Here is a 13,471-nt window from a genome sequence, read left to right as displayed (position 1 = left end):
TATCTAAATATCACCACATAAAATTATGTACAAAACTAGCGACTCACAAAAAAAACAGCATTCATAAATCACGACGACACCAAGACAATTGATTAATCCAGCAGCTAATTAACCACTGCAAGTAATCATCCTATCTTTTGTTGGATATGGAAGAAGAAAGTAAAATTCAGAAGCTCCTTAAAATAGCACTATTGGATCATATCAATAGAACCATGTTACTAAATTCTCTAAACTAAACCAAATCCACCACCCAAACAGAGTTCCACATAGCAAACTAAAAACATAAAAAAACAAGTACAATCAAATTTAAAAGTACTATAGTTACAGAATGGAGTAGTAAAACATGAAATTAACAATATTAATCATTAACCTCCCAATTTTTTTATAAAAAAAATAGAACAAAATAAAAAAACCTAAAAATGAGATACATTGCATGGAGTACGAGTTCGAAAACAAGTTATCTCAATAAGAAAATAAGTGAATTCATGTACTTTATTTATTACGTGTTCAATTACTTTTTAGTTTTAGAATAATGCTTCAAAAACCGAGAACTTTTTTTTGCTAAGAATGTAAATATCATTACTATAATTAAACTTTGGTTACGACTTACGATTGAACTAGAATTTGCTATAAAGCCATTATGTTCTTAAGGACTGCAAAAAAGTTTTTATTTTAAAAGCCCATAAGAAACTAAAATTAATTTCAAAGCTAAAAAAGAAAGTCTAGCTGTGAAAATAATACATAAACTAGAATACAAAACAACATTTAGTGTCTCTACAAACCGCTTTTCAATCACCGAGATGAGTCAAGAGAATATCAGAGCATGACAGTTCAGACGAACACTCACTGGAAATGGCTCCAGATGGTTTCAACGGGGGCAGCTGGCAACAGCCTCGAAACACTAGTGAATTGGAGGAGGACACCAAGAGAACAGATCCCCAACTAACATGGTGAAAGACTAAGAGCCATATATTACCCAAAGTCCAACACCTACTATATACTACCCAAAAACAATTATTCTATTCGTCTATGTATGACAAAGAAAATTATAAAATATTTTGACACCACCACAAAATTTAGTTACATCTCTCCTCTTACTCAAACGATTTTATTTCATACTCTGAATATTTATTCAATACATTAGTTAACACAATAGGTCAACAAAAAACTATACACATGTCGAAGATGATTATAGTTTCAACTACTTATATTAATATATCGCAGCACACTAATACAATATTATCGCATCCATCCCAATATCAAATACATATAATACGTTACAAATATAACAAGATTTCTGCAGAACAATATACAAATGTCAATAGCACAAATGACAAATAATCCGCGCGCATACCACTAGTAATTAAGATAAAAAAAGACTTCACATGGTACAAGCTTATTTATTGTTCGCTTAATGAACAACGAATTCAGCTAAGCTTACCAACGATATTACATTGTACAAAACAAAAAATATAACCTGACCAACATTGAAATTTAACGGTGAAGTTTACTGACCTACAAAGTTCATTGGTGCTTGACGTTATGTTGGTTCTTAATGAACCTTTACCGACCCAGTTCACTAAACCGGTTTGGTTTATTTTCTACCAATTAAATCTACCGATTACTTAAGCACGTGTGTGTGCAGTTATTAACCTAATGAAATAATAATCGGTGATGTCATCTTTTGTGGAGCCGTCATGTTTATTAGAAGAGAAACCACCATTGTTGCACCACCTTCATTTCTTCCACTATATCACCTTCTCCGCTTGTACTGTCTTGGTTCAGAGAAGAGAAGAATCGCAAGCCACCGCCTCCATGAGTCATCACAGTCCACAGGAGAGCCATGCCGTGATCGTCGCCGTTACGGTCACAACACCAACCTTCTGCATTATTGTCATCATCGGAGCACCGCCGTGATGTCACTTCCTATGCTCGTGACGACGGAGCCACCACTAATCCACGTTCATCCCGGAGCCGTTAACCACACCAGTTATGAAGTCTCACCGTAGAAGATCCATCGATGCCTTGTTGGAGTCACATAAAAGATCCGTGATTTGGATAACGTGAGGATCCATAGCCACCGCGTTCGTCACCACCGACCACCGATAAATAAATAAAAATCTATCTAAATTATAATTTTAAATATAACTTAAATATAATTTTAAATAAATCAAATTACTTATTTTATCTTAATTCTATGTTAAATTAAATTAGTGTTTAGTATTTATATTAAAATATTGGTTTAAAAGTAATAAAATCTAAAATATTAACAAATTTTTATTTTTAAATACAATTTAAATTATTTTTTTTATCGCTACGCATATTGCAGAAAAAACACCTAGTGTTTTTATCAAAAAAATTAGATTTGATATTTGTCTTATACTTGCAAATTTTAAATATGGACTTGTTACTTGTCTTGATCACTTCTTTGTATATCAGTCACTCGTCTTATAAATGAATTTCATTTGTTTTGCCTTAACATCGTGATTAAAAAAAGAGAAAAAATAAGAATTTGAACCTTGAATGGCGATTCTAAAGGCTATTGGTTTACAATTATTTTTCCATCAATTACTTGCCACTTTCTTGGTGGGTCGAGATGAATTTAGTGACAGAGAGGAGTTTTTCCCCGTTGATTTCTCCACGATGTCAGTTATTCCCATGATAGATGACACGATCTATCGTGATGAAGTGGTCAATCCCAAATTTTGGGGATTTCAGGTATTTATATACCCAATTCACGGATTAGGGTTTATGCGATTGAGATTATCCTTTCTTCTCAGAAAAATCTTAATATACCATTTCTCTCTTCTACCGATTCTAGAGATGGCTAATAACATTCAAAGGGCCTTCCAAGACATTGATTTGGGGGTTAATGATGCCCCTTTTGTCTTACCAGCGGCGGTGATTCAACAAGCAGCAGAAGAAAACCGCTTCATTCTGGTGGGTCGACTGGTCATGCCCCGACGTCAGAACCTCCGTGCGATTGTATCTACAATGCCTCGTAACTAGGGTCTAGAAGGGATTGTTCGTGGTCGAACCATTGAAGGCAGGAGATTCCAATTTGTTTTCCCTTTGAAAGAAGCAATGGAGACAGTTCTCAGGCGGAGTCCTTGGTCCTATGCGGATAGTATGCTAGTCCTGCAGAGATGGACTCCTCTTATGGATATGGCGCTGCTTAACTTCATTCCGTTCTGGATCCAAATTCGTGGGATCCTTCTGCAGTACATGAATCGTGAAGTGATAGTGAATATTGCTCGCAACATGGGGCAATACATCCAGATGGATTACAATGAAGAATCAGGAGCACGTTTGGAGTTTGTTCGTGTTCGGATCAATTGGGATGTCTCTCACCCTTTGAAGTTCCAGAGGAATTTTCAATTCCAATTGGGAGTTAACACCTTGCTGAAGTTTCAATATGAGCGGCTTCGAGGTTTCTGCGAGATCTGTGGTATGTTAACACATGATTCTGGAGCCTGTTTATACAGAACAGGGGCCCTAGAGATGGTGATGAAGATGATGACAGTGAAGGTGATAATGATGACGTCGAGATACCACAAAACCAGGGTGTTATCATCGAAGAGATTAATGAAGAGGCAGCACAAGGAGATGAGGGAGAGGCAGAGGCAGATCCAAAAGAGGAGGCATATGAGAGGAACATTGAGATGCAAGAAGAAGAAGCAGATGATGAGGAGCTTTGGAGTGGGGCAGGCAAGCGCACGATGTTCACAGATGAAGTCTGCGATGAAGATGATTACTATCCATACCTTGTCCATAAGATTGGAACGTCAGATTATTAGATTGGAATTAAGAGGAAGGCATGGCTAACTGATGGGAATGTCAGCGCATCAAAGTTTTTTCAAGGAGAGTCAAGCGGTACACAAACGACAAAGAGGAAGAGGTTTCCTTCAAGTGCTGGAGACAATGATGATTCTGAGAATGAAATGGGAGATCCAAGTGATGAACAGAGAGGCATGGTGGGCCCAGAACCACCTCTCCCAACATGAGAACACTCTGTTGGAACTGTCGAGGTCTAGGCATTGACTCGACAGTTCGACGCCTTAAGGAGATCAATCACAAGTATCTCATGGACATCATATGCCTCTCAGAAACAAAACAACAAGATGATTACTTCAGGGATGTAGGTGCTCAGTTAGGTTTCCTTTCTTATGTTACGGTTCCTCCTAATGGTTCCAGTGGGGGTTTAGTTGTCTTTTGGAAGTCGAATGTATATCTTTCAGTTATTAGTTCCTCTCCTAATCTAGTTGATTGTAAAGTTGGAAGAATTAATGAAAATCCTTTCTATTTCTCATTTGTGTATGGTCACCCCAACCCGGCTTTACGACATCATACTTGGGAACATCTACAGAGAGTTAGTCTTGGAAGACAACATCAAGCATGGTTTGCTTTGGGAGATTTTAATGATATTCGAGGTAACCATGAGAAAGAAGGTGGGAGAGTGAAACCGGAAGCTTCTTTCATCAACTTTAAAATCATGATGCGGATTTGTGATTTTATGGATATAAGAAGCATCGGTGATAGGTTTTCATGGGTTGGACAGAGAGGTCTTTATCATGTAAAATGATGTTTGGATAGAAGTAGCTGTCAAATACTTCGAAAATGTATATGCTTCTTCACCAATTGATCAGAATCTGTATGATGAGGTCTTTACAGGGTTTCAGTCAAGGATTTCATTCAGTATGAATGAGGATTTAACACAATGAGTAACAGAAGAGGAAATCAAACAAGCTTTTTTTGATATAGGACCTCATAAAACACAAGGACCAGATGGCTTCACTGCAATATTTTATCATCAGTTTTGGGAAGATCTCAAGCCCGAACTTCTGAAAGAAATAACATAGTTTTTAAAAAATGGCAAGCTGGATGAACATCTCAATCATACAAATCTGTGTCTGATTCCGAAAGTTTATCCACCTACTGGTATGTCTCAGTTCAGATTTCAGACCAATAGCTTTATGTAATGTATCATACAAGGTGATCTCCAAAATATTAGTTAATCGGCTAAAGAGACATCTTGGGAGCATCATAACAGAAAATCAGACAGCTTTCATTCCAGATAGAATGATTACAGACAACATCATAGTGGCTCATGAGATTTTCCACTCTCTGAAAGCTACAAAGAGACAATCAAAGTCTTACATGGCCATAAAGACAGATGTTACGAAAGCGTATGACCGCTTGGAATGGAGTTTTCTAAGAGAGATAATGGTCAGAATGGGATTTGATGAAGAATAGATACGATGGATAATGGAATGTGTAACGTCTGTTAACTACTCGGTGCTCATTAATGGTTCTCCTGAAGGCATGATTATCCCACAAAGAGGATTAAGGCAGGGAGACCCATTGTCTCATTATCTTTTCATCTTATGTGCAGAAGCTCTGTCCCATCTAGTGAATCGTGCCATGGAAGACATGAGTCTACTGGGAATTAAGGTTGCAATGCAAGCTCCAGCGGTGAATCATTTACTTTTTGTAGATGATTCTCTGTTCTTTACTCTCGCAAACAAAAAAGCAGCAGACAAGCTCAAGAAAATCTTTGGTATGTATGAGAAGGTTTCGGGTCAAGCCATCAATTACAAAAAATCCTCAATTACTTTTGGAAAGAAGGTATCATCTGATACTCAGAGCAAGATGAGGAACATATTACAGATACATAATGTTGGTGGTATTGGTAAATATTTGGGGCTTCCAAAACAGACTAGCAATAGGAAGGCTGATATGTTTGCATACATAACGGATAAGGTAAAAGCAGTTACTCAAGGATGGAAACAGAGATATCTGTCCCATGGTGGGAAGGAGGTTCTTCTTAAATCTATAGCTCTTGCTATGCCAATATTCTCTATGAATATTTTCAGACTTCCGAAAGAAATCTGTGGGAATATTAGTAGTATTTTGGCAAGATTTTGGTGGGGAAATGGAGAGAATAAGGGACTTTATTGGTATGCTTGGGAACGTGTCTGCAAACCAAAGAGAGAAGGAGGTCTGGGTTTTAAAGATTTGGAATCCTTTAATCAAGCCCTATTAGCTAAGCAAGTTTGGAGAATACTTCAGAATCCGAATTGCTTAATGGCAACGATCTTAAAGGCAAGATACTTTCCAGATAGTACAATATTAACAGCAAGGGTTAAGACAAAAGCTTCTTATGCCTGGAAATCACTGATGTTTGGAAAGGAACTACTCAACAAGGGGATGAGAATTGTAATTGGGAAAATGAAATACTACTCGTATGTGGCTTGATCTGTGGCTTCCTGAGCATCCGCCAAGACCACCACGATCTAGGAATGGTGGAATGCTGGATGATCTAGAACAAGATTTTGTACAAGGAGGAGGACATTGGAATGCTGATAAAATCAATAATGAAGTACATCCAGAGGATGTTGCAAAGATACTATCTATAAAGCTCAGTTCGAAGGCAGAGGTGGACTTATTGGGATGGAATTATAATGATAGTGGTTTATATACTGTGAAGTCTGGTTACTGGTTGGCAACTCATTTACCAGAATATGAAGGAGGACATGCTATCTATGGTGTTGAGAATATCAAACAGAGGGTTTGGAAAATAGATACTCCGACGAAATTGAAACATTTTCTATGGAAGATGACGTCAAGGTCTTTGGCTACGGGCTCAAATCTAGAGAAGAGACACATAGTCAGAGACGGACAGTGTAGGAGATGTTGTTTAGAGCTGGAAACAGAAAAACATATATTTTTTGATTACCCATATGCTCAGAAAATTTGGAGAAGAGCTGGTATCTCAAGTAACATCATAAATAGTTCATCAGCTACTTTTGAGGAGAAGATTGATGCCTGTCTACAATACTCATCTTCAACACGGCTCACACATTTTCTGAATATTCCAATTTGGATACTTTGAAGAATATGGAAGAGTCGTAATCTACTGATCTTTCAACATAAAGGGATTTACTGGGAGAGAATTCTACAACAAGCTCAAAGAGATGCTAGTGAATGGAAAGCCTATAGTAATGATATTATAAGAGCTGATCCTGGGAATGAACGGACAACCAACACAAAGATATGGCAGAATCCTTCACAAGGATAGATCAAATGTAATGTACATGGTGCCTACTCACATCAACAAAATACAAGCTCGGCAGGATGGGTATTCAGAGATTCAAATGGAACGTATAGAGGGGCTGGACAGGCTGTTGGAAAATATGCTACTAATGCATTAGAGAGTGAAATGCAAGCACTAATTATTGCTATGCAACGTGGCTGGAGTCAAGGATATCGAAAGGTTGAGTTTGAAAGTGATTGCAGTAAGATGATCAACATCCTCAATAATGAAAAGATACACTTTGCTGCCTATAATTGGATACGAGACATTAATTGGTGGAAGCAAAAGTTTGAAGCAGTTTCATTCAGATGGATTGGAAGAGATGGGAATCAAGTTGCAGATTGCTTAGGAAAATATAGATTATCTGACAATATGCTGTTTGTTTCTCATTTTTATGTCCCAAACTTTATAACTCATCTGTTACATTCTGATCAGATTAGATCATCAGTATAATAAAAGATGTATTGGAGTTAAAAAAAAAAACTTTGGTGTTCCTAAAAGGATGTTCGAGATGTGTTAATAAACAAATAAATACAAAATACAAGAAATGAGAATCAGGGGTGCCAAAAACTACAAGAAGCACCCTTTTTGCAGTACCCACTCTCATAGAATTTACATATTTTCAGCCCTTTGGGCGGATGAGCTGTGTGCGAACCTGATCCATGATCACACCCATGGCTACTGTTGCATGGCCATTGCCTATTTTTATGACTGTTGTTGAAGCTACAATTGTGACTGTTGTTGAAGCTACTATTGTGACCGTTGTTCCACCATTGCCGGTCTCTGCTGTTTCCACCGGTTCTCCTTTGCTGACTTCCATTCCCACGTGAACTGCGCTCGGTGTTTCCACGGGCTGATTCATGTGATGATGATGATAATGACGATGACCTAGGGCTCGGTTCGAAACCAACTCCGGAGACCGACTTGGAACACCTTTCAACCGATCCAGCTTCAGCTGAGGTTTCTGATCCCAGTCTAAGAGTTGTTGTCGTTAGAGTCAGGTTTTGACTTATTGAAGCTGGTGCTGGCGGTGTAAAGAGCAGGAGCTCCGGACCAGCGGTTCCACAGTGGCTAAAGAGAGTGTGGTCTTTTGCTTCTGTGTCCATTGAGTTTTTTCCGGCAGCGACATTGTCAGGAATACTCGGATGAGAAACATCCATTCTGCATGTTTCAGATGCGAGGGACATGCGTGCCACAGGGTTAAAGAAATCCTTTTCTGGCGCTTTTGTCAAATCATCATCTACATCGCAGTGAAATGTTGAGGTGGGTGAGGATGGCAAACCGTTCTGCTCCATTGCTTCAACTTCGGCTAACAGATCTGAAACTGATTCATCACACTCGTCAGGGTCAGCCACAATGGCCGGCCACCCAGATGAGTGAACCACTTGAGTGTTATCTGATGTCTGAGTTGCTGTGGCATGACCAGTTGCCAAATCAATTGGCTTGACAGACGGTGAACCTAAATCAACAGCATTCTGCTGTGTTACTTGAGAAAGCTGTCCTCCAGTGACCAAAACACTTGAAGTGGTGGTAGCCGCATCGGTGGTAGTTGTGGTGGTGGTGGTGCCCCATGTGACACCAGATGGTCCGTTGACCAGAACACATGAAGATAGAGACTGAATAGTCTCTGCCGCTTGAGCTTCCAAGTCTTCAGGGCTTAACTTAAGTGTGGGACTAGGGAAATGGATTTCTTGATTTAGGTTTGGTGCATGAACAGAACTAACAATTGCTCCATCTTGTACAGCCTTAACATCTGCGCGAACAGCACTGGACTGATCAGTTCCTGAAGTTTCTCTTACGGCAGGAGCAACCACATGTCCTGGAACCACAGACGTTGATGCTGGACAACTAACTTGAGGCTGGGGACGAACAGAACTACCATCCTCCACCTTTGCAGAGCAAGGTGCAAGAGTCACAACTTGTTTCTCTTTTGTATCGTTAGCAAGGGCACCGACAGTAGAGGACGAAGAGGAGGTTGCACTGGTGCTAACTGGCGTCGATCGAGTTCGTTTGAAGACCGTTCACATCCACGCCAGTGCTTCCAGAGTCATGCGGAGAAGGTCTTGGTTCTTGGGGAAGCAAAGAGGAGTTTGGCAAAGTAGTTGCTTTATCAAACCGTCCGGCAAGAGCGTCAGTCAGAAGCACAGACTCGTCTTGGTTCTCATGCGCTTTCGATATCCTAAGATAAGGAGGAAAATGGCCACTAGATTTCCATCTGCGGAGCTGCACCATAGAAAACGGTCCCTGGATCTTTCCTGTTGGATCTCGATAATGCCATATTTCATTCTCCTCGTCATCTTTACCAGTTACCTGCAAAACCCATAAGATTTTTATATGACATGAAACCATACGTTGGGAACAGAGTAGGAGGTATGGTCAAACCTGGTTATCGGATGAGCTGTCGCGGACCTTGGAACAATCATCCTTATTGGTAGCATGCACTGCATTTCTGCTTCGCAACACTGGAGCATCATACTTTTTCTGCGCATTATTTCCCAAGCTGTCCAGGGTATCTCCTTTTTTCTTCGGGCCTTTACTTTGTGCCTTTATGTGATTATCTGCAAATAGAAAATGTAGGAGATTGTAAACAGCATCCAGCAATCAGGAATTTTCGTAAGATAATGAAAAAGTAGCTTTTTCACATCCTAGGTTAAGGTGAGAGACCTTGTTTCCTCGTACCCAACCCTGCATCTTCTGCTGATGCATGACTGGGATCCATGCTTGGATCTTCTGGGACTTCCTGCAGAAGCCGCTGGCGTTCCTCAGGTGATTCTAGAAGCCCTAGCTTTTCTACACACTCTCTAAGCGTTGAAGATGGTTAAGAAATCAAGGACGTGAACTTTCCATGCAATCACTGTAAAAGTATCTTTCACTTTCAAGTTAACGCAAACCAAACATCTAAATGGAAAACCGTCAAGTTGTATACTAAACAAACTAAATCATCCTCTTCAAGGAACTATTTCATCAACGACATGTTGACAGACTCTATAACCAGCAAAATCCAAGGGAAATAAATGTCATATGCAAAGGGAAATAAATGTAAGCGAAGTGCGATGGATATTAATTAGTAGGGTAATAATCTCAAAAAGGATATTCCTTTCTACGACCCTTCTCACTAGCCCGATCCCGGAGATGCTTGAACTTTACTATATCAGTTTCCAGAGCCTACATCAGCAAAACGTAAATACGAAGCAAGAAAGAGTCCAATAAGGAACTATGATCAAGGGGAGCTTTAATATTTATACGAGTGATATTTGCTTTGTTAAATTGACCTACCTCATTGATTCTCATGGCTTGCAGTGTTGCTCCCGTCTTCAAGATGTCACCCTGACACCACCAAAACAAACATCTCGTCCTGAAAAGCACAGTTATAAGTACATTAAAGATACAAACATGAAACATAATTACTAGGTTACCTTACCTTATTAGTAGATAGGATTTTAACATTTTATTCATGAGCACAGAGAGAGAAAGAGAGGTTAACAAGCAATATTTAGAAAGATAGGATGTTGATATCATCAAGTAGAGTCTCTAAATATTTACGTCTCAAATAAATCAGGTTGATATTGTGAACATCAATCGCTGCATACGCATCCAGGTTTTCGTTTTGTACTCCGCCATCAGTTTTCTTACGCATCTTCCGTCTTCTATCCCTAACCGGTGGGTCATGAACAGCATGAGCAGTTTCCCCGTTTTTCGTTTTCTCATCTTTCGGTTTCTCTTGAATAAGGAAGTGAGACTCAAGAAGCTTAAGCATTTCAAAGTGACCCACTCGCTGTCTTCCAAACAACTTCACAAGCTTTTGGTCACAGATAACTTGAGACTCCTGAACAGGATCCCTAAGGTCTTTTTTCTTGATATAGTCAAGCAGAAGACCCTGCACGTCGAACTGAGAAAGAACCGATGTATCTCCATTTCTCATGAACGACAAAAACTCAAGGAGTTCTTTTGTTGCCCAGCTTGTATCTCCAGGAAGCTTCTTTAAGGTATTACTTGGATTCTTTGTATCCAACTTGCTGGGTAAGGTGGGGGAATCACTAGTCCTTCTTCTTTTTGTTCCATTCACTGCTACATCTACAGCTGAATTGTCTGCAGAATAAGCTCTGTTACGGGTGTGATCATTTTGTGACTCCACTTTAGGAGCAACGTAAGGAACCACCTTCCAAGGATTATTTGCTCTAGTAAGCTCGTCGACTGTTAGAGAAAGCTCTTCCTTCAGGCAAAGCCAATATACCTTGAACAGATACTCCCAACTGAGCTTGTCATCAAAATCAACCTTAACCTAGAAAACAAGGAAAACAATTATGACCAGCACACATTATGGTAACTAAGTATAAATTTTTCTCCCAAAACAAGGATGTAACTCTTTTCCTTAGTTTCACCAAATTACTTAGAAACAAACCCAACATACCCTAGTGCTCTTGCAAGAGCTTATTGAATACGAAACACATAACTACAAATTTGGAAAACTCTCATCATCCCCTTAGTCTCTCGTAATATATGATTCTAATCAATCAAACCCCAAATCTCTACAACTCCATGATTTTGGCTTGTGGCTGATTGCTACGACATTACCTATTGTGCCAATAGTGTCATGTGCATGGCAACACTACGATTGATTTTGATCACTTTGAAGAAATCCCTGGTTTCTTAATAAAAGAGCAATCAAACGAGATGAAAAGGCCAAACAAAATTAACAAACTATAGCTCTCTTAAGGTAAATATGGCGGGTTGGTAAAATTTCAATTGGCCTGAGCAAAATTTGCGGCAAAGCATTGAATGGAAACTATATATTGTGAAGGAATGTCTTACCGCTTCATTATCTCCTTGGGAAACTTTCTCGAGTAACATTATAGGCTTAATACATGTGCCACAAAGACCCATGTTACCCCTCACAATCACATAGTCGGCACATCTTTAATGCACCGCTTGCAAACAGAAAAAATGCATGTATAACACATGTAACTGGAAGCTTTCTGGCATGTACCGCATATGTGCCAACCTGAAATGAATGAAACAAAACATCAGTCATCATTTAAAAGATTTGACGGCATGTAACTCCCTGACAGCAAATACAACATAGTAATTAACATCGTGGACTATGTATGCCACATACCACAGTTCCATTTAGCAGCTGTTCGAAAGAATGCCTCGTCTCTCTTAATACAAGCTGGATGGTATGCCTTGGGGCAGTTCCTGAATGAACAAGACAAACCCATCATCAATATTAGTTATCAATAACACAAATATTATACCTAAAAGCTCCATAAATAACAATCATTAACACTGCCTCCTTGCTTCTTTACCAATTGTGTAACTCTATGGCATTAACCAGCGTGTAATCCAAAATAGTAACTAAAGTAAAAACATATACCATATAAAATCCAGTAACTAGCTAAACTTCATTGTTAAACATCATCCAAAGCTCTAATCCCTATCTATTCATACTATCTGTCTAACCCAACTAATTAACCAGTTACTTAACCGGTTGGTTAAGGTCTCAACACTATCCAACAAAATTGTCACTGTGAAATGGCAATGACTCACCGGCGATCACAGAGAACGAGGTCTCCACCGTCAAAGCAAATGAAACACACATCTTCTTCCTTGTCGTCATTCCCTGGCGGCGGTGGTAGTGGAGTTTGCAACGGCGTCTTAGCATGCGCCTTCGGAGGTCGGCCCCGTTTTCGCTTTACAGGGGCAGCTTCATCACCCACCGTCGGGGCAGGTGCGGGAGGAGCATGAGATTGAGTTGCACCGATCTCCCCGCATTGATCAACTCTCATAAGATCGATTCCCGTGACAGAACTCTCTTCGCCACGAGCCAATGTTTGCTTCTGGTGATTCTCCATGACTAGTCAAGAATTCGAGATATGAGAATGCCTAGTACGTACAGATCAATTAGTGAAAGGAGAAACCCTAATCTAATCTGAGGTTCGTTGGCGATGATGACGATGGAGAGAGTTATGGTTGCATTGCACACTAACCGAAACAACTTGTTAATACGCACCGTTTTGAGTTTTCTCTTTAGAGAGCGATTCTGAGGCGATTGGAGCTAGGGTTTTGAGGATGGATTCGGCTGCGCCGCCGGGTTCTCCTGTCACTCCGACGAGGGACAAGATGGCTACGGAGGTTCGCGATGAGGGTTCTACGGTGGGGAAGTCAGATCTACCTACCATTCCGAAGCTTGGGCTGAGTTGGGTGTCTGCTGCCCAAGACAAAAAGGTGTTGAAGAAGTTCAATGTTGAGACCACTAACAAGGATGGTCTTCATTCGGTGGTGATTCCGGAGGAGGCTCTAGCGAATCAAACTCCTTTGTGGGAGGACTTTGTCGTCGGAAAATTTCTGGACATCTCCCCCCACGTTGCTAAGGTCCAT

At 39.9% G+C, this 13,471-nt stretch overlaps 1 protein-coding gene and 1 pseudogene across 2 annotated transcripts; one reads left to right on the top strand and one right to left on the bottom strand.

Moving 5' to 3' along the window:
- The first annotated feature begins 2,454 nt into the window (after positions 1-2,454).
- On the top strand, positions 2,455-7,235 carry LOC106352292 (uncharacterized protein At4g02000-like). Of its 2 annotated transcripts, none has more exons than XM_048745943.1 (2): positions 2,455-2,718; positions 2,822-7,235. In XM_048745943.1, exon 2 carries the CDS (start codon positions 5,266-5,268, stop codon positions 6,253-6,255), a length of 990 nt encoding a protein of 329 aa, XP_048601900.1. In that variant the 5' UTR covers positions 2,455-2,718; positions 2,822-5,265; the 3' UTR covers positions 6,256-7,235. The 2 variants fall into 2 exon arrangements, with proteins under 2 accessions (XP_048601900.1, XP_013647404.1); XM_013791950.3 differs by having other exon boundaries at positions 2,459-2,718; positions 2,822-4,304.
- A 223-nt stretch (positions 7,236-7,458) lies between these two features.
- Positions 7,459-13,075, bottom strand: LOC106350802 (annotated as a pseudogene).
- Positions 13,076-13,471: the final 396 nt, after the last annotated feature.

Source organism: Brassica napus, chromosome C1 (genome assembly GCF_020379485.1).
Source record: "Brassica napus cultivar Da-Ae chromosome C1, Da-Ae, whole genome shotgun sequence".
Lineage (NCBI taxonomy): Eukaryota > Viridiplantae > Streptophyta > Magnoliopsida > Brassicales > Brassicaceae > Brassica > Brassica napus.
This window is presented reverse-complemented; position numbering and strand designations above follow the sequence as displayed.

Bases quoted from the DNA above. Each gene is read 5' to 3' on its own strand.
- LOC106352292 (XM_048745943.1), top strand. From the start codon at position 5,266: ATGGAATGTGTAACGTCTGTTAACTACTCGGTGCTCATTAATGGTTCT.